Source organism: Pholcus phalangioides, unplaced genomic scaffold (assembly GCF_987345545.1).
Source record: "Pholcus phalangioides strain wild (caught in Gottingen) unplaced genomic scaffold, Ppha-v1.0 ptg000039l_1, whole genome shotgun sequence".
In the NCBI taxonomy this organism is placed as follows: Eukaryota; Metazoa; Arthropoda; class Arachnida; order Araneae; family Pholcidae; genus Pholcus; species Pholcus phalangioides.
The window spans coordinates 29,795,706-29,822,427 of NW_028301625.1; the positions used below are offsets into that span (position 1 = coordinate 29,795,706).

At 35.7% G+C, this 26,722-nt stretch overlaps 1 protein-coding gene and 1 pseudogene across 2 annotated transcripts in view; both read right to left on the reverse strand.

Moving 5' to 3' along the window:
• The window catches only part of Stat92E (Signal transducer and transcription activator Stat92E), a 193,724-nt gene extending 170,315 nt beyond the window's left edge, over positions 1–23,409 (reverse strand). For both annotated transcript variants that reach the window (XM_089253448.1, XM_089253447.1), the window contains exons 1-3: positions 22,952–23,409; positions 11,977–12,104; positions 8,725–8,884 (exon numbers count right to left, since the gene is read on the reverse strand). In XM_089253448.1, coding sequence (XP_089109574.1) covers positions 8,725–8,884; positions 11,977–12,104 — 288 coding nt within the window. In that variant the 5' untranslated portion in view covers positions 22,952–23,409. The remainder of the gene's footprint in view (positions 1–8,724; positions 8,885–11,976; positions 12,105–22,951) is intronic.
• Positions 23,410–25,761: 2,352 nt separating this feature from the next.
• LOC149065809 (uncharacterized) lies at positions 25,762–26,415 on the reverse strand (annotated as a pseudogene).
• Positions 26,416–26,722: the final 307 nt, after the last annotated feature.

Sequence of the window (26,722 nt, forward strand, 5' to 3'; positions counted from 1 at the left end):
AGGAGTTTATAACCCCTTATAAACCCTTAAGCTATTCTCTCTCATAACTCCTTAAAAAAATTTCTCTGGATATTTCAATTATTGCCAATTAAATGGTTAAGAAGGTTAGGGCTAATAAACAATGGTATTTTATATTTTTAACGTGGAATTGAAGATAAAAAATTTGAAGATATTATGAAAATTACCTGCTTACAACAAAGAACATTTTTCATTCGGGATACATTATCAGAATATTATCATATCAGAAAGCAAATTTCTATTTGAATTTTGCATCATTTTAAAGTAGTGATTTGGCCATTTTCTCTCTCTCTACATCCTCTTTTTTTGCCATGGCCCTGATTACCGAATGATGGGTATTCAAGGGATATAAAATTTATTCATCATGCGCAGATTGTATATCATATTCTGTATTATATATGGATCGTACATTATATTATTCAAAGTACAAATTTCAAAGAAGGCTATCTTCAAAACATTTCTCATGATAGACATAGCAATTAAGAGTCTATAATCTTATTAATGGTCTATAATCTTAAAATCTCACAAGAGTTCTGCGAACTGGTGGAATACTGTGATCATCATAATATAAGTACGTAATTGCATGTGATGCCAATGATCATCATACAGCATGGGGCTGCTCAGATATAAACCAGAAAGGTGAAACATTGTTAGAATTGTCCTTTCAAGTCATCAAGCACAGATAGAATATATCCTATCTTTCCACAAAAAGGATGGAAAGTTATTGGCAATGAACTGATTCATCTCTACCAAGTCCCAGCCTAGTTTTAATAGACATACCAAAAATATGGAGGAGCTCTAAAGGTATCTTCCCAGCAAAACCAGGAAAAGACACCTATTATAAATCATCTTTCAGAATGATTACATTATCTTCATTTCAATTGAAGTTATTGGAAAGAGTGATACACTCTGGCATCTTCAAGATATTCCCCACTTAATGGGCAAGATTAGTTTGAACCAGCATGGTTTTAATACTGGGTACTCCACTGACTCTCTGCTCTTCATCAATTGACCCGGAAAATTGAAAACACAATTGTCAATGACCATTGGTATTTTTCTAGACATTGTTGGAGCATTTGCTATATAACGTTACTTTCGACTCTATACGAAAGGAACTAATAGATTATAACATTCCACCTATGATAATCAGATAGATCGATCATATGCTCAGACACCGAACAATTACTAATACAAATACAATGCCACAACAGGCAAAATGTCCAACGAGGTGGCTGAGAAAAAGATGCCCATAACAAATATGGATGTCATATTTTAAAAATACAGCAACCCAATTAAAAATGCAATTACAAAAACCAGAAACAAATATATATTTACATGATAAAATATATATTATACAATGCCCATACAGAATACTTATGATTGTCTTATTCTAATCCCAAGCTGAAAGAACTATCAGGAGAGGTTGCCCGCAAGGGGGAATTATTTCTCCATTTTTATGGAACATAGTCTTGATCTCTGATCTAATAAAAGGAACAGGATATACTCAGACTTATGCAAATGATTTAGTCGTGATTGAATTGGATATTTATAATAGGAAACCTCGTTTATTAGAGAATTATTGATAGAGGAAGTCTTTTGCCAGTAAGTTTCATAAAAACTGTTTTTGAAGAATTAAGGGGTAATTGTCATTCTGAAATAATGTTGAGATTGTTTTTGAGAGATGCTTGGTCGGATTCGTTGTGCACTGTTTGGTAGATGACGCAATCGTCTGCAAAGAGTCTCATATAGCAATTGCCGGAATTAGGAAGATCTTTTACATAAATCAAAAATAATGATACGACATGATGTCGCTCTACGCTTGTTAATGCAAGATATACAGAAAACTGGATGTTGTGAAGATATTTATTTTTTGAGATGTTGATTTTTTAAGGAAGGAAAAAGGTAGAGGCAAAGATAAGTTTTTCCTTCCCCAAAAAATCAACATCTCAAGAAATAAATATCTTCACAACATCCAGTTTTCCGTACATCTTGCAAAAATAATAGGCGAGAGAACCAAACCCTGGGCATGCTAGACTTAACTTGGAGAAATGGGGACTTCTGAGTTGGTGAGGAAGGCTTCCACCCATTTAAGCAGTTGAACAAGGCCAAAGTTTTGGAGTTTAAGTAGAAGTTTATTATGGGGCACCCTGTCAAAAGCTTTAGAGAAATCCAAGAAAATTGTATCAGTTTGGACGTTTTTGTCAATACTGCTTGATAAATCATGTATGAAAAGAGCTAATTGGGTAGTTACTGATAAAGATGATCAAAAGCCATGTTGATTAGGGAAAAAGAAATTTATTGAATCAAGGTGTAAGCGAATTTCCTTGGCAACTATGTGCTCAAAAAGTTTGCAGCATGTAGAAGTGATAGCGATTGGTCTGAAATTAAGGGGATTTGAAAGATAACCAGAGATTTATGAATTGGGATTATCTTATTAATTTTCCAGTCAGAGGGCAAGTTAGATGAGTTTAATGAGACATTTTGAAAATAATTAAAAGGTAATTAAAAATTTTATCAGCGCACAAATTTTAGAATCCCATGGGGGCCAGTGGAATGGGATTTCAATTTTTTTAAAAGATTCAGGGGGCCTACTTTAGTGAAGCCGACAGAAGTTGAATAATGAATCAGAAAAGAAGTACTAAGAGGGAGTGGGGTCAGAGGAAAAAACAGGAAAAAGACTGAATAAATTGTGGCGATATCAGTAAGAAGTAAGGTCAATGTTATCAATTTTAAGGGAAGAAGGACCAGCGGATTTAGGGCAAAGAAAATTCCAAAATTTTGAGGGATTAGTTTTAAGGTATTGAGATAAGTAGTTAAGTAATTTGTTTTTCTGTGAGAGATGAGATCCTAAATGTTACGTGTGAAAACAGATCTTATTTCTGAGAGAAAGGGAGTTATTGAATTTGAGTTTGGAGCCATTTCGGCAAATTTTTCTTTTTAAAATGGATAATATCACGATTGATCCAGGGGTAAATATTATTTTAAATATTATTTCAGAAAATTAAATTATTAAAAAAAAAACATTCTTCTGTAGTCTATTTAATTTAAAATTCTTTTTGAGAGTTAGCGACTCAACATTTCTGTGAAAGAAATCCTTGTGCCCTCCTACAAGGGTGGGGCTGCAGCCCTGCGGAATGGGAAAAAATATTTTTTGTATTTTCTACAAATTCATTATAGAAGAGACCCACGGTAAGTCTGGCTTTGGGGCCTGCCAAAAATCTAAGCTTAAGAGCCCTGCCCCAGGATGGGAAAAATTGACCGATTCTGCATACACATCTTTGATGTTTGCAATCCAAAACAGTGACGACCGCATAGCGACTACATTATAAAACTGTGGATATTCAATATAGAATTTTTACAGATTCAGTCCCCTTCTCCACCGATCTCAGAAAAGTTTTTACAATTTGAACACCGTTCCAGACAGTTATTATTTTTCAAAAAATATGCATTCGCAATCTTGTAGAAACAAATTGAATTTACACCATATAGACGGTCTTTGAATGCAGGTAGATAGCCATGAAAAAGTACTGCAATTTCCAGTATATATAACCTGCAGGGGAAAACTCTCTGAAATTGGAAAATTTGTTATACAGCCCCTCATTCAGGGATGGAACTTCATGCCTCGTCATCTTATTCTTCAACAACCTGTAGATTATATCAGTACAGTAAAATGCTTCACCTGTACTTAATTGTAAAAATTGTTTTCAAGGTCGCGCGATCATGATAAGAAGAAAAGTTGGGGGAGGTTTCTTTCTATACTTTCTTTTTCCTTGGAACTAAAAAAGAATGTGTCCCAAAGGACACAAGAACCAAATTTTTATGCATCCTTTTCTGAAATTTGCGTCATTAAAATCTGTTGATCTATTAATATTCTCATTTAGTTTTTAAAACATTCTGTACAAATGACCTCTTTCTATAAGTGTCAGTGTTAAGGAAACTCTAGAATCTTTATTTACTATATCCCCAATAGAATTTCAATGTTACATCGCCTTGAATAGGTGACATTTTTACATTTTACAATTACATCATTTTGAATAGGATGAAGGATGTGACCTTGCTTTATTTTTTTCACAGTTCAAAGCACCTGATGATCTTTTTGTAGAGTTCTACCAAGCTTATGGATTTAGACTTGAAAAAATTCATATAATTACAGCGATATAGAATCATTATCAAGCAATCATGCCAACAATGAGTTTCTTTCATGAAATATTTTCAAATCCTTGACATCCTATTTTTTTTTTAATTTGTGTCCTTCAGAAACAACTCCTGGTGTTCCTCGTATGCCACGAGGCTTGACATCCTATTGACAAGGAAAATATCGCGATATTTCATATATTTTCATCTGCAGCAGTTTCTTTGCTACCGATAGACAGGATATTGGAATCTCGAATATTTATGGAAATCAGTTGACGCTTGGGTTTAGGACAAGGCTTTCATTGGTGGCTTCACAATGTGGTTTGCATTTACTGTTTCCAGTAGTATTTTATATTGCGTCAGCTAAGGCATTGTTGGAGGCATAGTTTCATTCTGATTCACACATTCATCATCAATACTTCACAAATTTTGCCTGGGGTAGTTTTCATTCTACTCTGCATTCTCATCATCAACACCACTCCTTCTGGGTTTGTCTCTCGTAATCTTCCCCAACTTTTGAGACACTTCCTTTTCAGTCAATCTTTTTGTCATTCCTACAGCAACCAATAAGCATGTGGATATTTCACTTTTCAGTACAAACAATTTATGGGACAAAATGACAAAAGTAATTAACAACAAAAGCTGAGAGACACCTGTTGACCAACATCTGCAGATAAGAATGAGAGTAAAAAAGATCTCATGAATGGGGGAAATAACACTATTAGTTGCACAAAGAGACTCAAAAGAATTTGGCCGTGAAAACTGAATTGTGACAACGTTGGTAGAAATTATATGGTGAATGTGTTCTAAAATATATGGGAGGGTCAGTGTGACACCCTTCCATCTTTCTAGATATATCCGTTTGTGTATCTGTTACTAAGAAAGACAATAAAAAAACCTTTGGTATACAATAAGAACATAATTCAGGAGAAGTGAAGAAATTTTAAAGCTTTTGGTCTATACTTACTTGAGATATGAAAGCAGAAAGAACACACAAGATCACACAGACCTTATCTGTCTTTCTAGTGTTAAAATTCAACACTTCTTTATGCAACTAATTTTTACAACTTGACCTTGAATTGTTTCTCAGAATAGCATTCACAAAAAGAATACAATGATGGGTTTATTTTAAGAATATCCAATATCCATTGAAACCTTCAGCAATTTTGAAACAACTTCGATCACAAATTTTTTGTGATCAGAAATAGTAATCAATGAGCATCTCAATACACATTGAATTATAGCTATGGCAAAGTAATTGGAGGGAATGGGGACATAGATATTTGGTTGAGTTTAGACTGAATGTTCATTCAAAATTTTGTCCATGCAAATATTAGTGCCAAGTACAATAGACTCTCACTAATTGGGCTATGCCGGATTACTAAAATCGCTGGATTACTGGAACACAGTTGAAAAAAAAAAATCCATTTAAATAATGTAAACTTCTGTGCAGACGCACACAGGGCTCGATTTCCAAATGGGAAAATGGGGCATTTTCCCAGGTCCTCGTGATTTTTGGGGTATCAAAATTTTTATAAAATATATTCATTAACTAATGAAACATCTTTGACCTATCAAATTAGGGTCCTGGATGTGAATTAACATGTTTTCGTTCTTCCAAACAAAGGAAGCCAGCTTGAAAATGTTGGATTACTGGATAGGCCAGAGTATAGAGACTCTACTGTACTTTAGTATACTATAAACAAGTGTTCAAGATTTGTCAAAACAGAAAGACGAGTTATAAAAATGCTTAAATGACAGAAAAGAACCATCTAGTTTTGCAGTTGATGATCAGAAAATAAAACAAAAATTCCCGAAGCTGAAAAACAATCAATTAAACTTATGTTTTTAAATAATTAGATAAGTTAATAAAAGGTAATTGAAAAAGACCAAAATAAATTTTAACGTTTGTGCAATGTGGCTAATTCAAGACATGGAAGCCTAATGACAATTTCAATTCGTCAAATGGTTAGGTCACTGGAAAAGTTTCTTAAAATTATATCACGTAAGTTTAACCATAGCAAGTGCTGGACAAAAATTCAAACCAAAAACCCAAACAGGTCTGTAACTAGGCTACTTTACTGCACATCAACTTTGGTCATATATCGCCATATGGCAATTTCCAACCAGTGGAGTTGGGTGGGAAATGAAGGCGGTTGCCCCAGGCTCAGTAGGTAAAGAACTTATTTCTGATTTTCTTTGCACAGATTCAAACCCGTGGACCTTGACGGTAACCTTCATAGTGGAAGATGATTGGATTGGGAACAGATCAAACAGAGATTGGGGCCCCGAGCTGAATGGGGGCCTCAAAAACCCTTTTTTTTAGAATAATCCTTTCAAGGGGATCCCACGAAAAGTCTGCCCTGGAGACCCGGGAAAAATATGCTATAGCCCTGCATGCAAAGGAGTTCTGCCTAAACTTGCAACTTTCACGGAAGATTACTTAAAAAAAGGGAAACAAAATACATGTTTAGTTGACACAATCAATTAATGAGGCAAATTTTCAATAAATTGAATAATATCATAACCCATTTTATCTGACATGTTATAACTGCCAACTATTCCAAATTGAAAAATTGTGGTGTCCCTCAATTTTTTTGGCATTTTGGATCATGTCTGGAAATACAGTAGTTTATCAGCTTTTACAAAAAACTACTTCCTAATTAGTAACTTCCCAACTAACTGAAGAAAGCACCTCAATATATGGTAAATAATAACGTTTAAAATTTTTAAACAAAATAATTTTTAAAGGTAGGCTGTAAAATGGTTAAATTACAAAAGCTGGTTTTTGTTAAAATGTGAAATATTTTAGGTAAATTTATATCAGAATAGTGTTAATTACATTAATAAACAATTTTAATTATTTAAATAATCAAAATGATTTTTCAGAATCAATCTTTTTAATGTGAATGCTATTTAAACCTTAAAAAAACAGATCTGAACAAAAAAAACCATGGTATTTTACCAAACTTGTGCAGCTTAGAGGAAATATTGGTCATAAGAAATTTTTCACCTGTCAGATCAGTGGTGGTAGGCCTATATATAACTCTGAATTATTTTTTTTTATAAAAATAGAATAAGATTTTGCTCAAACATGTCTCACAACCCCCCCCCCCCCCCAAAGTCAAACTTGTTTATCCGGATGAATGCGTTAGAATCAATGAAAAATATGGAACATCTGAAATCTAATAAATGCCTGACTGTAATTTGAGTTAATAAATACGATTCATTTTAGATTTGAGCAAACACGGTAAATTGGACATAGTCCAAACAATCACAAACTTTTCTTATCCCACATTTGTGATACGTGGCTGCTGATAAGTTGGCCAATCACTATCTGTAGAGATAGCCATAGAATGACTGATGAATAACGAATTTCGTGAATGAATGAATTCGTATTACAGTAGACTCTTGCTAATCCAGCACATATCAGACCAGGGTGTGTTGTATTACCAAAATCACAGAATTACCAGAAAATCAATTGAAAAAACCTAATTTAAATAAAGAAAAAACAGTGAAACTTCATTGTATGTGAACTTTGTTATATCTGTACCCGTTTAAAGAATAGTTCACCATCCAAAAACGTTTTCTAACTTCTCTTTGCTCTCATGGATAGCAAATTGCAAGGAATCTCGAATTGCTTTGATACCTCACTGTTTTTCCATTTTTGACTTTCAAGCAACTGTAGAGCTTCAATTTTCGAAGCAACCGACAGTTTTTTGATCTTGAAATTGGCACAAATTAACTCGTGCCCAATAACATCAGCACAACCAATGTATGAATCTAGCTGAAGATTAGCAAATGCACACTGAATGCGCTTTGGAGGTTAGATTCTTGGGAATATATGCTCAGTCTTTTCTTCTTGATAAGGTTTTCTGAAAACAAAACAGAACAGAGAAAGTAGGAAAAAAGTGAGGAGCCCTTCTAGTATGTCTTTCAGGTCAATAAAAGGGAGGGGGGGGGCATTATTAGTTGTACCTACACATTGTGGAAAGGTAAATTTACTGGTAAGAAGGTTTAGATAAGATTACAAATAAATTCCTGTTTGAAAACAGGTTGAAAATTTGTTATAGGCATACTTTGCTGAAATTAATGTTCATTATAAGCAAAATGATAGATGAGCAATACAAAATTCACAGGACATGAGAAAATCTTTTTCATATGTAGAAATTTGTAATATGTGTGTTCATTATAAGTAAGCCCAACTGCAATATAAACTTGGGAGCAGTGACATGTCATCTTCTTTGGGGAGGAGGCTGAAAAAAAACGCCTGCCTAGAAATGTCAGATTACTGGACGGGCCTGACTAGCACACAGCCAAATTATTGAGAGTCTACTCTTGTTAGAAGTATTTCTAAGAAGCCTATTGTTTGTTTCAAAAAAAAAACTGGCCATGAAGGAATATCTCCTGTGGAAACCCATGTGGATATTTTACTTTTTTTAACTTTAGACTTTTTATGGATTCCTATCATGCAGCAAAATTACTAGATAAAATTCTCTCCTTTATTGAAGCTTTGATACATTATTCTATTAAATAATGTAGATTACATTTGGTGATTTAATGTGTACTAACTCTGAAATCTCTTGCTGCTTCACGAAGCTTTAAACATAATAGGAAATTATCTTCAGATGACTCTTTGGATGAAATCTTGTTCTCCAATTCTTGAACTAATGCACTGACCAACTGCGCTGCACAGGCATCATGCTGTGGATTATCAGGATCTAGTTCACTCCTGTAAAGTAACAGAAATATAATAAAAGGAATTGACAAAAAAAACTTGATTGGCACAAGATTGTCCAATAAAGTGGTATATATAAGTAAGTAATATGAACTGTCAACTGGATGGCTAAAGCGCATCAGACAGAGCAAAATGAAAAAATTTAGAGGAGACCTTCATCCAGCAGTGGATTGAAAATGGATGATGAATATCAGCATTTCAAATTTTTGTATATTCATATTGTCAAGAACAGTGTTGAAAAATTTGGATTCTTTAATTTAGATTACATGAAAAAAATAGATTTTTCATAATCATTTCTCATATCCTTCATTCCCTGGGATTTTATGGGTCAATGATAACCTCCTTTGATATGAAAAATAATTCAAACTTTTCATATTTTTCACAATAACAAAAGGATTCTTCTCAAACAGATTTTCTTTTTTAAACAAGAAATGAGTGGAATTCTGTGCAATTCACCAATGTTTTGTCTGAAAAATAACACTCACAAAATTATTATTCTATTTAAAAGTGAGAAAATTTCACAAGATTGGTTAAATCTGCACTAGAGTGAAAATGCATCACTAATTTAACTCTCAATTCTTTTTTTTAATCTATTGTTAAATAAATTGTTTTCTATGCATAACAGGAACTTTACTGTAAGCTCAACTCTTTCTCAAGGTCACAACCAGGAGGGTTCAGGATAGTAAGTTTCATGAACTGAGAACCTGCAAAAACTTCAGGTTGAATTTTGGATTGACCAAATATAATTGTGTTAGTTTTTTTTTCATTCTAATTAGACAGAAAGCACGTCAAAAAATTAGTACAATAAATGTCAAACCATGATCCACTGAAGTTAGCATCTGGTGTTATAACCAATACTCATCTTAGCATCCATATTACACAATAAATAATACTATAATAATAATTCAGATCAAAAAGATGCAAAATTGAAAAATTGAAGAAAAGACTAGCACATTGAAACATTTTTGTCAAGTAAATATTGTAATAAACGCATTGTATAAATGCTGTGTAAAATCTATTACTGATTGTAATATTAAAATTGATAATTAACAGGCTTTGCTAATAATGGGCACTTTCGAAATACTGTAGTACGATATGCTTTAGGGGAAATTTTTTGATTTCCAAAATTATACCAAATAAAATTTATAAAAATTTGAGTAAAATACATACTAATATAAAAATTTGCCCCCCCCCTTAAAATATGGGGTCCTGGGCAAATGTCTATGTTTTCCATGCAGAAATCTGGCCCTGCATGTGTCTAAAAAATCATGCCATTTGAAAAAAACAATTTTTATAAATAATATTTCTTGACCCTGAAAACCCAGAATAAATTGAGCTAAGAAAGAGTTACTAGGAATACAACATATAATTACATACATTAACAAAAGAAAACTTTTTCAAAAGATTGATTTTTTTTTGTCATGTTAATTTTAAAAATAAAACTTCCTAACGCAGAATCAAAAACAAATCTATTGTATCAACCTAACTTCTCCATTGGCTGCTCGTAAAAAATATTAAATTCACAATGTAATTAAATAACAAACCAAAGACGGGTTTTGAAAAATACACATATTAGCTGTAAGCATGTACCAAATGAATTCAGCTTTATAATAACCCTTTAACCACTTTGCGATCAAAGGACGTAATATTGCATCCAAACACCAGTCGAATGAATTCAAACAAGTTTACTCTGTTTTCCTTCCTCTCCACTGATAATCCCGAAGCTTTGTTGCAACCTTGTAATTTTTTTTTTTCCTTTTGGTTTTCGTATACCCCATCATATGCAAGGGAAAAAAATCACTTTCTTATAAGAGTGAAAAAGAACAGGTAAGGGTGAAGAGAAATATAACTTTGCACCTACATCCTTATCACCTCTTATCTTTTATACTATCTTACTCTTTTCTTTGTGGTTTTTTCCTTTCCCTTTTTCTACCATGAGGTTAGGTTAAGACACAAGGTTACTATATTTATTGCCGATCTGTCAAATAGCGAGCACCCAAATTTCTTGCAAAGAGGTTAAGACTGGGAAATTTTTGAAAGCATGAATTTTTGTTAATATCTCACTCTCGCACAGTCATTCGGGTTTAAAGGGATAACATGCACCTTTTTATTAGTTGTCATCCTGCACTCTCCTCCAAAACCCCCTGACCTCGCTATGACATTGCACAGATAGAGGCATGTTGGCAAAAGGTGCTAGATGCAGATGGGGACTACTTTAATCCCTTTCTGCCCAACATCCCCATTTGATCCTCAAAGCAGAGTGTTTTGCATTGTTCTGCAATGAGCCCGCGGCCGACTGGAAATGTTCAGAGGTTAAAAATTCTCATAAGTGTTTTCTACACTTTTCTTAAAATTCATCTAGATTGTTCTGCAGTACACTGATTGTTTTCCACATACGTCATAGATTTTGGCATATTCAGCTTTGGGGCATTTGAGGACAGCAAGTATTTTGTATAATGCTTTATATAATATTTTGCTTGTATAATATTTCAGCCCTGCAGCTAGACATTGTATATTTTAGCATGACATCCCTACTTAAAGATTGGCATAGAAAAAATTCTCGAGAAGCCATTTCCGATTTAAAAATTAATTCTTGAAGTGTATCATCTTGTTGGTACTTTTGTTTTCCACCTTATATCATCAGCATTATATTGTTATTTTCATGCAAGTGATTTTTTTATAACTGATTATTTAGATTACTATTAAATGTGAATAACACCATTCAATATTCTGCTTCACTTCAACTTTTCAAATATGTTGTCATATTTGACTGTTCTTAATTGAGGACACTTGTCACCCAGTGTCATATTTCCTGTTGACATATTTAAAAAATCTCTGAATATTTTTAATTGGTGCAATTTCAACAAAACATCCCACTATTGAAATGGAATTCAAACCACATCACGGGGTGCAGGCATTAAGAGGTTAAGGACTAACAGTATTTAACATTTGTGTAGTTTTTTGTTTCTGATAATCAGAAATGGCATAGTGTTTTGGTTACCTTACACTTTATTATTGCAACAATATAGCTACAAGACGATAATTAAAAATATCGTCAAAATACAAAGGTAGAACTGGAAAATTACCATGGTTGCATTTCAATCCATTCAGCCAATGCACACCGTACATCTATAGGAAAGTTCTCACCATACACTAAACCTACTTGCTGCAAAGCTTCAACATTAAGTTGTTGCACTTTTGCCCACCTTGACATCTAGAATGAAAAAAAAAGTAAATAATGGCACATTCAATTATCCCTGAATGTGTGTGATGAAATTTTTTTTTTTAATTGGAAGCAATGTTCACAAATATGCATCAAAATTCAATTTTACTCCAAATTTTGCTGAGTGAAAATGCTTCAAATTTTAGGTTTTTTTAATAGAGTTATTTACAAATACAAATATTTTTGATAAAAAAAATAGCCCTCTTTTTACATGATCCCTTAATAGATCGTCATGATCCCTTAAAATTTTGAACAGAAGTTAAATTACTCTTAAAAATATATTTTCAGATAACACTACTTGAAAGGCATATAAACTGAAGAGCCAAAAAAACTGGTACAGGCATGTGTATGTAAATAAAGAGATATGGAACCAATCAGAGTACGGCGCTGCGGTTGGCAACGCCTATATAACACAACAAGTGTATGGCATAGTTGATAGATCGGTTACTGCTGCTACAATGGCAGGTTATCGAGATTTAAGTGAGTTTGAACGTGATGTTATAGTCGGCGCATGAGAGATGGGACATAGCATCTCCGAGGTAGCGATGAAATTTGGATTTTCACGTACAACCATTTCACAAGTGTACCGTGAATATCCTGAATCCGGTAAAAAGTTAAATCTACAACATCGCTGCGGCCGGAAAAAGATCATGCAAGAACGGGACCAACAACGACTGACGAGAATCATTAAACGTGACAGACGTGCAACCCTTCCGCAAATTGCTGCACATTTCAATGCTGGGCCATCAACAAGTGTCAGCGTGTGAACCATTCAACGAAACATCATCAATATGGGCTTTCGGAGCCGAAGGCCCACTCGTGTACGTACCCTTGATGACTGCACGACACAAAGCTTTGCGCCTCGCCTGGGCCTGACAACACCAACATCGGACTGTTGAGGACTAGAAACACGTTGCCTGGTCTGACGAGTCTCGGTTCCAATTGCTTTGAGCTGATGGACGTGTACGGGTATGGAGACAACCTCATGAATCCATGGACCCTACATGTCAACAGGGGACTGTTCAAGCTGGTGGAGGCTTTGTGATGGTATGGGGCATGTGCAGTTGGCGTGATATGGGACCCCTGATACGTCTAGATACGACTCTGACAGGTGACAGGTACGTAAGCATCCTGTCTGATCACCTGCACCCATTCATGTCCATTGTGCATTCCGACAGACTTGGACAATTTCAGCAGGACAATGCGACACCCCACACGTCCAGAATTGCTACAAAGTGGCTCCAAGAACACTCTTCTGACTTTAGACACTTCCGCTGGCCACCAAAATCCCCAGACATGAACATTATTGAACATATCTGGGATGCCTTGCAACGTGCTGTTCAGAAGAGATCTCCACCCCCTCTTACTCCTACGGATTTATGGATAGCCCTGCAGGATTCATGGTGTCAATTACCTCCAGCACTACTTCAGACATTAGTCGAGTCCATGCCACGTCGTGTTGCGGCACTTCTGCATGCTCGCGGGGGCCCTACACGATATTAGGCAGGTGTACCAGTTTTTTTGGCTCTTCAGTGTATGTGCCATAGATGAATAAAACTGACAATAAAATTTAAAAAAAAAAATTTTTTTCTTATGAACTTTTTTTTTTGTCCCGAAATTTTTTCAAGTTTTAAAATGTCCACTCTGTTAGTCATTTGGGAAATTTTGTTTTTATACCAGATTAAATCTGATAACACTTTTCAGCTCATTGAAAGGTTTACTTTTAATGCTTGATCAACTTTTTTGGATTTGACTGCTGCAAAATGACTGAAATATTCAAGTTATGTCTTTAGTACCAGATTTTTCTCTGTCGGATATCCACTCTTTTATGTCATTATCATAAATAATTACAATTTTTTTTTCATCCATATCAACATCAAGTGATAGTACATGGACATATGCTTTAAAATATAAAAACAGTTTTCATCAATCATTTAAATTTATAATGAAAAAATAATTTAGGCTAATTTGTCCACTCTGTTACAGCTTCCAAAAACTCAAGCAATGCAACAGAATGGAAACTATGATTTAAAGTTTTCTTAGTTAAAAGGTTTTGAAATTTTAAATTAGATTTAAGTTATATATTCAATTTAAACCCTTTACCACATCCTCCATCATGTTATTTTTTCAGTTAAATACAGAAGTAAAGTAGTACAGATTGTTAAAACCACTGCCAGGCACAGATCCAGGGATGTGTAATAAGGGCATTTGAGTATTAGTAAAGGTTGTTATATGACAATACATTCTTATGGGTCAGAACCATTATTTTCCTATATTTTTGTTTCCAGGCCCAAGTCCACTCTAGATCACTAATATGAGAGGCATGAACGCAAGATTTATACCAACATCAAATTACTATTAAATTTCAACAAAAAAATTTTAAGTAAAACAAATCATCCTGATGATATAATACACAGCTGAGCAAGTCCAGTGTACACTTTGATCAGATTTTATTATTTTTACCAGACCAGAATTCAAACTTTGGGGACGGGGGGGGGCGTGTTTTTTTAGAATTTGTTCATGGGGGTGGACGTTTTTCAAAGGTTATAGAGAGGAATCTGGGTCACCTATCACATGGTATTTGATTTTTGAGAGAATAAAAGTGTATTTGCATGGCGTATTTAAAATACACTGCTGGCCACCCAAATTGCAACACCAAGAAAGACAAGAGATATCGCAACAATATTTATTTTGTAGATAACATGTGGACCAAGCATCAAATGATTAAATTTATAGACTTCTGTGAAGTGTGGTTCCTGCCAAAATCAGTAGCCAGAGTAGCCGCCATTGTTGGAGATCACCGCTGCCACACGCCTCGGCATCGATTCAAAGAGACTTTGGATGTGTTCTTGGGATACAGCAGACCAAGCAGCTTCCACGCGTTGCCAAAGTTGATCTGGTGTGGCAGCTGGGGATGTAATCTGGGTCAATCGTTGAGCAACCAAAGACCACATGTTTTCTATCGGCGAAAGATCCGGAGAGCGAGCTGGCCAGGGAAGCAATTCAATCTGGAGATTGACGAAGAACCTTTGGACAATGCGTGCCATGTGTGGTCGCGCATTATCCTGTTGAAATATGGCTGTGGGCAAGCCCTGAAGGTAAGGAAGGACAACTGGCTCCAACACTTCGGAGATGTAGCGCTGGCTTTTTAAAGTACTGGCAATGCGTACTAGAGGAGTGCGAGAGTGATATCCAATACCGCCCCATACCATAATACCCGGTGCAGTACCAGTGTGGCGGTGCATAACGCAGCTGTTCAGCATCCTCTCTCCACGGTGTCTCCAGACTCGAATCCGACCATCGTGGTGTTGCAGACAGAAGCGTGACTCGTCAGTAAAGACAATTTCATTCCATTGTGCCGTCCACATCCTTCTTTGATCGCACCATTGGCGGCGGAGACGTCTGTGGTTCTGCGTCAAGGGTAGACGAAGCAATGGACGTCTTGCGGACAGACCACTCTGCTGTAAACGGCGTCGAATGGTACGCGCAGACACTGGATGATGCGGTACAGACTGAATGTGCTGTGCTATGGTTCATGATGTGGCTGAGCGATCAGTCACTGCCATACGCCTGTCATCACGTGAAGTGGTGCACTGAGGTGGATGCGATCGAACACGTCGGTCTGTCGTACCCTCCTGCATCCAACGATCACATATCCGCATTAGAGTTGTTTGGTTTCGTCCAACACAACTACCGATTTTCCTGAAAGATAATCCACAATCTCGGTAGGCCACTATCCTTCCTCTATCGAACTCGGATACTTGATCAAAAGATGATCGCTGTTTTCTACGAGGCATAATTGATCGTTTTTTTGAAAAAACCACAAGAAAAACACAATTGCCGTACTTTAAATCGTCGAAATCTCCAAGCCTTAAATAGCGCTTTGAAGTGGCGCCACAGGCGCTAGTGATGTGCGTCTGCGCTGAAATTCTAATCATTTGCATATCTCACCTCCGCTAATGCATGTTGTAAATTTCATATTATTTGCATGCTTCCTTCAGGGTGTTGCATTTACGGTGGCCAGCAGTGTATATTTGAGATATCTCTCTCAGTTAAACATTTTTGTGCACTCTGTTGTAATAATGTCCACTGTTACGGGAAGCATTTTTACAGTTCACAGGCAAAAAATTTTAAAAACACTTCAAACTAAGATGTTAAATTATAAATTACCAACCCATTGTCTGTCAGAAATAAAAATTTTTACTTTTGAGCAGCTGAATATGTGTAAAAAATAAACTTTCCCATGTGCTATTTTGAAAAAATCATGAAAATCCATCAAAACGACAGAAAAAAAAGTCAATTTAAAACTTTTTTCCTCAGCATATGTGTAAGAACTAATCTGATTTAATTATTTTAAGGGTTAAAAACAGCAGAAATACTAATTATTTTTTTACAGTGATATTTGTTTTCGTAACAGTGGACAAAATCCGTGACTTTCAGTCATAAAACACAAAAAATGAAATTATTACAAAAAAAAATAAAAGTGAAAAATATTTATGAAGTATTAAATTTCAAGTCATTGGCTATAATTTGAGATCAATTTTGTTTTGAAAATTTAACTTTGAATTTTTCATTTCAAAAATGTGGAATGTACACTTTTTTTGGGAATGATCCATATTCATTAATTTTTGGAGAGCTCAGCCTCCACCCAAAATTTATTGGGAGGGACTCAAACTCAAATGGCCTCAGCCAGCAGGTTCTGTTGCCTATGTCAAAATATTATTCTGGCCCCAATGCACTTTTCATAATTTTTAATATATTCTATATTTAACGATACTTTTCTTCAATTCCTTGAGTATCATTATGGAAGAGTTCTACTATATATAGTACAATCCGAGTCTGAAGCATAGCATATTTGCGAAGTGACCGACCAGTTGCTGACCAAATAGCAAAGACATTAGACATGGACCACAACATAGGCACATCTGTGAACAATAGCAAGATTCATTTAGGTGGTATGGGAGTTATCAGCAGAGATGTCGCTGTACTCTAATTTACCTGGTCCCGCGACCCAAGTTATTAGAAAAATTTGGGTCCCTTTTGAGTGAAAGAGTTCCTTTAAAAAAAAATTATGTAAAAAAAATATGGTCCTCCCCCTTTAACATGATGGGTACACAAATCACAAATATTACGATGGGGAGGTCCAGCGGATCGCTAGTGGGAGCCCTGCAGAGCCATCGTCTAATTCAAATATAATGTGATAATATAAATGTGCAATATAAATTTCAATTACAAATGTTTTTTCAAATATAGTTATACCTGAAAGTGCAATATTCACCTCCACACCATTTGTGGGTCATGGACTACTTTTATGGTCAATAACGTCATGAGATTTTCATTGTGCAATATGCATAGTATTGTAGACCCTGGCCAAGTCTCCAATGTTTTCATTTTGAGTTGTTGCCAGATCCCATATGAAATTGTTGTACAATATTGTTTTACTCTGTATGATTATGCAAATAAGAACAGGGTGGGCAAAAAGTACGTAGAAACTTCAAAAATTCACAAAAACCAGAAAAATAACAGAGAAATAAAAAACAGTTTAAAGGGTTTGTATCTCTAGGTCATGGGAAATTTTTTTAAGAGAGGGAGAAAAACTAAAAACAAGCCAATAGGTGGCACTGATGTACACAAGTCAAAGAAAATATACACAAATAACGAACAGAATGCCTCAAAATCGTTTATTGCAGCAGTATGTGTTCCACAGAGGATAACACATTGCAGAAGAGTCACAAATCCAGCAATGGCAGAGTGCAGCAGGTCCGGATGTATACATGACACCTCTCGGCAGATCACTCCTTCCACTTCCGACAGATTGGATGGACCGGATTGATACACTCAGGATTTTAAATATTCTCCATAACCAAAAGTCTGCCTGTGTCAAATCTGGAAACGAAGAAGGCCATGGGAACCTGCAAAGCCTGCTAATGATTTTGTCTTCCCTGAACATCTGTATCAGGAATGCCTTGACCGGAGTAGCAGTGTGTGACTAGTTGCTCCATCTTTCATAAACGTGACGTTAGAAAGCACATTTCTTTCATGCAAACATGGCACAACCTTCTTAAGCAGAAGCGTTAAATAACGCTGCACATTCGCCGTAGCCATTATCCACCCATTTACTGGGCACCACGTTTCAAAGAAGGGTCCTATAATGAACGAACCTGTGAACCCCCACCACACTGTCACTTTTTGGGAATGAAATGGTTCCTGCACGTACTCAAGTAGAATAGACGTCGCCCAGATGCAACAGTTATGGGTACTAATGTCGCCATGAAACAAAAAATGAGCATCCGTCCACAAGATGTTAAAGACCCAGGTGGGATTCTGTTCGATTTTGGAGAAAGTCCACCTCACAAATGCTTCCCTCCGTACAGTATCCGATGGTAAAAGTTCTTGGCACAACTGCAATCTGTATAGGTACAGATCAAGGATTCCATGAAGAATATTGCGTACTGAGGATAGTGGCAAGCCCAAGCGTCTGGCAGCTTCACGAGCACTGCTGGTCCCTGCAGCTGATTTGGATGCTAATGCTTCCATTTCAACTGCAATACGATTCAAACATGCCTTCCTAAAACATGGTAGTGGGGCTCTTACATGATCCTCCAACATTCCAGTTTCCTCAAACTGCTGAATAAGCTTTATGAAGCCTGTTGCTGTTAATGTCCCTTTTCCAGTCCTCACATTCTTCTAAACTCTGAATTTACACAAGCCAATAGTCGCCGATTCTTAGTTCATGTAAAACAACTTCACCAACAAAGCTTTATCTTTCGCACTCAGCATCCTTGTTCACATCCACAATCTACAACGGTGAACTGATTGTGGATTAGGAGCACAAGTTCTTATAACCGTCTCATTTGCATATTTCCACCGAAGTTTCTCATACCAGCGCCATCAATCAGCTGTTTTTTGAGTTTTTCCAGTCTTAAAAAAATTCCAGTGACCCAGTGATGTGAACGGTTTTTTTATTTTGGTTATTTTTCCTGTTTTTATTCATTTTTAAAGTTTCTACAGACTTTTTGCCCACCCTGTATTTGTCTGTCAGAATTGTAAATTTTGCAGAGCTGTCGGTCTTACTTCATGATTGGTTGTTATGATGGGAACTATTTTTCTCAAATAGGCCTACAAGCGGTGTACTGGGAACAAGCACACTTGAAACGCTTCAAATTCAGATAAATTACTAAGCCTCCCTCTTCACTGAGGTGTGTGTGGGATAACACCTCTTCTGTCACTGCGTATCGTTGATTTCAGTGGCGTGCATTAGCACTGCTTGAGTAGTCCGACCTCTTCATCTGGCTGCTGCATCACTGCCTAATCAGAATTTGATTATGTATCTTCCTGTACTATAGCGAGATCTTGCCGCTTACAACAGTCTTGCAGATGCCGTTCCTGGATTATAGTTCACTGCTGATAACAAGTTCTTGGTTTCATCATCCCTGGGTTCATTCTCCTTAGATACACGCTGAAAAGGCATCGCTGGAAGATGATTGGAGTGAACATTCGTAACCAAAAGTTGTGGTTCCCGTGATAGAGGGAATATGAAGGGTGTCTCAACGGACTATACCAGTGAGAGCTAACCATTTAGTTGAACCTTCATTGCTAATAACTTCAACAAAAAAATTTTGTGATAAAACAAGTTAGAAAAGTTGTGTTGTGTAAAATTCAGTATTTTCCTTCAAATAAATGTTAAGTGGAAAAATTGAGTGTCTTTTTCATTGTTGTCATCCATTCAAATAAATCAATGTTCAGAAACATAAAAAAATAAACCAGAAATGTACTGAGAAACAGTACATCCCCATTCACTGGTATCTTTTTTCCAGCATGTCCCAGGTTTTTGATCATCTGAGGAGGTATCTCTGTGATCAAATAAATAATTCATTTTTAAAAACATGTTCTAAACAAAGGTTCATTGAAAAAAATAATTGACCAGCTCATAACTAGGTTCTTTTACTTTCATTGTCTACTAATAAGAAAAGCTTGCAAAGAAGCCCATTAACAATGAGAATTTAACTTATAGAATTTAGCACATGTAATAAATCTAAAACAAATATATAGTCGACCCCACTTATAATGTTCCCATTTAGAACGTTTACTTGCTTAGTACAACTTATTTTTGTGTGGTCCCAACTCTAAGTAATTCTCATTCAGATTTTCTATTTAACGTGTTTTCCCGCACAAAACATTTCTTATGACGGTTTGTGAAAAACGTTATAAGCGGGTTTCACTGTAATTAAAAGCTGGCCCACACATTCACATATTTACTAATAAATCAATCGGTAAATTCCCTTTTAATTGATTTTCTATTTCGTTAAAAAAATCTTAGCTCTTTCAATATCTTCTGATTAAATTTAAAGCAAATGAGAGATTCTGACACTTATCTTCCAATTCCCTATTCATATAAATCCTTGCGAAGCAATTTCCTGGTGGAATGATTTTATTTTCTCTCTTTGATGGTCCACCACTCTGATCTGTCAACATTTAATTGCCACATATTTTCACACCTGAATATGAGAGCCATGTCAGATTTGTGTTGATGAAACTTAACAGTGTGCTTGTGTGCGTAAGCCCAACATTAGGCGTGTTTTATGTTCAGTGAATGATGCCATCTATCCAGGACCGCGACTAGATATGTTCGCAAATGGGCATGCACGCATTTTGATGCCACATGTATTGCAGAAGCAGTTATAAAGGGTGAATTCGGTGTTGCCCCTAGTCCAGAGCACCAGACCCGCCTGCTCCTTTCCCTCCCCCCCCCCCTAGTTGCGGTCCTGCATCTATCACCCAAATTCATAATGCGTGGATTTGAAATTTAATGTATACATATTTGTGTTATAGGTTTGTGTAATTCCAGTGACAATCAGAGCTTTTGCTTCAAAGGAATAGTCAACTCAAAATTCGAAAACGTTAGAAAATCATACTTTTAATTGATTATCGCTACGCAATCTTGGGTTCCAAACCCGTATTTTCACCAAAGGGCAAATCTGGGGTTGCTCTTCTCACACAAAGATCAAAAATTAAAAATATTTTTGTAGAAAATTAAAATATTGAAAAAATACATACTTATACTATTTGTTAATTTAAAATTCTTTTGAGTAAGTGACCCACAATTTCTATGGAAGAAATCCTAGTCTCTCCTCCAAAAGCCGATTCTGTGTACACACCCGCAATTTTCATGGGAACAGATGCAATATGGTCCGCCACGACTTTGGCGACTTTTTTCTCGCGATAAGTCGCCAAGACCGTCATAATGCTTCTCTGGGTTGCCATATTTTTTAACACTTTTCCAGTTTCGTTAGGTGATACTAGATGGCGCTGGCTTCACCAAACAGGATTTTTCTTTTGTTCCCCGCGTTTTTTCAAAAATTCTAAGCAGACGTTGTTCCATTTCCAGCGCGTCTCTCTCTCATTATTATTCCTCCCTTCTGTAGCTCTAGTTACTTGGATTATCTACTGCTCAGGTTATATCATACCATTTTATTATTTCGTTGTATTTATTAGTTATTCATCCATTGCCATGCCTTCTGTTTTATTGGTTTATTATTTAAAATGAACCTACAGAATTTTTCATGCCCGGATCCGTTTATTTAAAAAAAAGGGGCCGGGTTTTAATTTTAATGCATAGAATATTTATTTATTCAACATGAACGGATCCGTTTATTTAAAAAAAAGGGTTCGGGTTTTAGTTTTAATACATAATTATTTACACATAATTATTACGCATTTTAATACATAGAATATTTATGTCCGGAATTCCTTATGCCCCGATCTTTTTATTATTAAAAAAATGGACCAGGTGTAATTTTTTTTAACTGATATTTTTTTCTATTTTTATGCTTGGTGGTTTCTATTATGTTTTGTACGCTGGTTTTTTTTTCGGCGTCTGTAGTGTCTGACGGCCTTGGCGACTCTTTGTCGGGCCATCAGACATGTGTGGCGCCAAATAATCACCAAGTGGCGGACCATACGACAGCTGTTCCGATTTGTTTTTTTCTCAATGATCTCTGAAATGTTTTTACAATTTGTATGGGTGAACAGGAGTTTAAAAAAAAATCCTTCACAAGTTTTTAAAAAGCGTGTATTCGCGATCTTGTAGGAACAAGCCAAATTTTTGTCATATATATGCTGTCTTTGGAGATAGTCGCGTAAGTACAGTAATTTCCGGTATGCAACTGGAAAACCCGCAGGGGAATAGAAACACTAAAATTCGAAAATTCAGTATACAGTCCCTCATTCAGGGACAACTAGAGAGAGATCCATCATCTTATTCTTAAACCTGTGTGTATATCAATACAATGCAGTATAGTAAAATGCTTCATTTGTACTTCAAAATAGCAAATATACTTCATCAAGGTCGCACGATCATAATAGACTAAAAAAAGGGGAAGTTGGGGAGATTTTTAGCTCTACTTTTTTTCCTTCTTGGAACTAGAAAGGAATGCATCGGGGAAACGTGAATCATATTTTTAAGAGTCACTTTCCAAAATTCCGGGTATACGATGGGCTATATATATAGCGCATCAGGGACATCTCTAATCAGTCCATTGTTTAATTATGACATTTAGTGAAGTCACTTTATTCCAACTAAAAAGTTTCTCAAAAAACCTGGGTCCTCACAGAGGGATGAGAGAATTAAATTGTTCACGTTCATTAACGAAACTTCGAGTATTTAACGCGCTGTAGCACCTGTGACTACACTGACATCCCAGTGTTTATAAAGGAATTCAGTGTTTACAAATAGAACTCTGATCTTCATTACATTTTTTAACATTGGTTTTTTTTGAATTTGTTTTCTTATTGGATGCGATTTTAATGAGGTATTCTAGTTATCATATATAACTCACCTTGTTTTAAGCTTGTTTCTTTTCGCGCTGGATAGAAGTTTTAATTTGTGCTTGGATGACGCCGAAAACTTCTACGTCTATGAAGCAAGCAAAGTTCAATCGACTTTCGAATAACATGCCCATAAAAAAAAGTAGGATGGTCAATATTGCTGGCTAAGACACCCCAGGCTACAACATTTGCCACGAGTTTTATTTAAAAGGCGACCATCAGGAAGGGAGGTACTGTAAGCTTGAATGGTAGGCTTAATCATACAGCTGCAGCTTTAAAAAGTTTCATGACACACAAAGGTGGTGGATTGATTACTCCAACTAAGTCTTTCGAATGTTTCTACGACTGGAAAAGTGGAAATGGAGACTTCAAACAAATTTGACTAAAAAAGATGCACTTTTATAAACAACAGCCCGATTACGCGTTTCTCAGAAATTTCAAGGTTCTTTTCTGACTCAGTCACGTGATCGGAAGCTGTTTTGATGCCACTGCTGTCATAGAAATAATAACTATCTGACAAGCTTTAACATTTTGGTCTCGTTGAGTTCAAAAATTTCAGAAACAGTAAACGTCGCTTATTAAAACTATGGATAATGTTATCATTATTTTTTTCACTTTTACTGAGTACTAGGCTGACCATATTTCCCTAAGGAAAATAATGCAAATTGGGATATCAAATACTCGACATTGCCAATTATCGCCAAAAATGATGAGTAAACTTGCCAATTACTATATCCCTGAAAATGCTGAAATGACTGAAAAATGACTATAGTTCGTTTCAGGTTAACTTTGCAGTGAACGGGAAGCTACGAGGGAACCGCATCACTCGTTGCTATGGGAACGAAAGCCTCTTAACGAATGTATCGATGCGCGGCCTTGGTAAGGTATGGCCGATTCTCGCCAATCTCACTGAGAAAAATGTTTTTTTACGTGTAACGTAATGAGTGTATAAAAATTACACAGTAAATTAGTAATAACCATAGAATTAAAAAAACCACTGCCGATATTTTCAGAAATTCAAGTGAGATTTTTGAAATAATTTTTTTTTTTGATTAGAAAGTTTTTTAAAATTTAGAAAAATAATTATCTTACATCAGCGCGTCACTTACTCTTCATTGATGTGCCGTAAGTAACACTAAAAATTTCGAAAAACAGTAATATTTTTCTGCAATACTTCCCTTCCCTTAGCTGAAATTTATTTGTAAAAAAAATTCCAAACAATAATATGAAAGCAACGGATAATTTTAAAATACTGTATATACTAACCATGGCTCTCAAAAGCTTGGGGATTTCTAATTGTTTTCTTCAATTTATATTTAAAAAAATTCACGTTAAATAAAACTTTTGAAGCCAATCAAAAAAAAATTAAGAACAGATTAATTCTGTTTTCACGTGAAAATTCAGGAATAGCACAAAATAATAATAATAATCAGTGGCGTCGGAGCCGGGGGTGCAGTGGGTGCTCAAGTACCCACGGTAATTTGTGACATGGATCCGAGCACCCCCAGAATTGGTACAGAAATTAAAATTTCCGATATAAATCTAAAGACGAGCACCCATAGTTTCGAAACAGTTCCGACGCCCCTGATAATAATGCGGAAAAGTTTAGAAATTTTTTACTCACTTTTCTTGCCGAAATTTCCGTTGCTCACCCCGCCCCCTTTCCCGGAACGGTATAACGTCGATGACACTTGTTTTCACGACAGTTTTATTCTTTTGTTATGGTTCATGTACCGCTCATGGGGTTATTATGGATGATTCTTATCGAGTTTTGTTTACAGCGAGTATTCAGGAATGGAAGAGCCAGAGAACGTTTTAGCGTATGAAGAGAGATATAACTGTCACATAAAGCATGAAACTAAGCCTAACAAACTGTGCCCCCCCCTCTCTCACTTATTTTATCTGAAGAGAAACTAAAAGCAAGGACATCTGGAGAAACAGGTGGCCCTACTGGGTGGAACATGGCGTTTGTGTGAGTGAGACTCGTGTCAACAATCTCCGTGATCGGCAATAGGGGATTCAGCATCCACTACTCTCCCAAGAAAAGACGGCAAAAAATAAATAATTAAAAAAAAAGGAGGATCTAAAACCAAAACTTCTGCACCCATAGAGACCCTCTCAAGATAGTGCGCACTCTCGTGGAAGAGAAACACTTCCTGTTATTTATAAGTGAATATCTGAATTCACTGAAGCCTATGTTCCGGAGAAAAAAAAACTGATTGGATATTCGTATTGATGTAAACCTATAACAGCATGTAAAACTGAATGAAATATTGTATCGTTATGGAAAATTCAACCGAATAGCGATGTAAAATATGTATGTATATTCAGTATATAACTGGGTGTAACAAAAAAAAGCACGACAGTGATATTGGCGGAGAAAATTTCTAGGATATCGCGCCAGAATATTGTTGCCGTTGCTGTGGGATCTCGATAATAGTAACCAATATTTTTTCTTATTTAAAAATTTTAAACGAATAAACATCGGTTCAAAACCATATTTTTTCAGTATTTTTTTCAAAACCATAGAAAAAATTGAAATATTCTGCATAAAAGATCACCGTAAACCTTCGATGTATGAGAACTATATTTTGCGGCGAAGGAATACACTCTCTACCTTTCTTTCACTGCAAAGTTAACCTGAAACAAACTATAGTAGGTGTTGGGCGAGCACGTGCGCACTGTTCATTCCAAGGGATTTTTATCCAGAAGATGGTTAAATACAGTCATTTTGAACAATGCTAAGGATTTATTTCGAACACTCAATGGCAGAGAATTCCAAATGTGAATACCCCGGAACAAAATCGCATTTTTCTAGAAATTAGTTATATGGATATCCGTGTGCAGTGATAGGAAAAGAGGGAATATGTGTTAGTTTATGTAGTGATTCATACATTATTATAGCTAATCGATATTTTACCAAGCTATCTAACGGAAGAATTCGCCATAGTTTAAAAAAAGGAGCCATGTGCTCATTAAATGAGGCAAAGCTCATTACCCTCAATATTTTCTTTTGAGCAATTATCAGGGGTTGTATAGATGTTTGAGTGGCAGATGACCATACTTCCAAGCAATAAGTTAATTCAGAGAAAAAAAAGGAAAAATATAACATGCGCATTACATGAAAAGGTACGAAATGCTTTGCTTTCGAAAATATGTATATATAGGAGTTTAATGATTTGCTGACTTCTAGTATATGGTTAGACCATGAAAGATGCTCATCAATTAAAACTCCGAGGAATTTAACCGAATCGACAAACTTTAACTCATCCTATTTGAATTTTATTGCTAATGTCACAGTGTCCGACGGCTTTTGCCAGGGTCTGAAAAGTATGCAAACTGATTTAGAAGTATTGAGTTGTAGTTTATTCACTGATAGCCAGGTGCTTAATATGTTCATATCGTAGTTGATTTCATCTATGATTTGAGGTATTTGATTTCCTGAATGTAAAAGGGCCGTGTCATCTGCATACATAAATACTTTGAAATTTCTGAATATTTCATAGATGTCATTGACATCGATCAGAAATAAAAGTGGTCCGAGGCAAGAACCTTGAGGTACCCCGCAAGTGACGTTGTTGACACTAGAGTTGTACGCTCCGATATTTACAAATTGTTTCCTGTTTAACTCTCAAACAACTTCAATGCTACACCACGAATTCCATAGAGAGCGAGTTTTTTTAGTAAAATTTCGTGGTTTACGAAATCAAATGCTTTCTTAAAGTCTAAGAATATTCCGTACGTGAAATTACCATCATCTATAGCGCATCGCACTGTGTCAA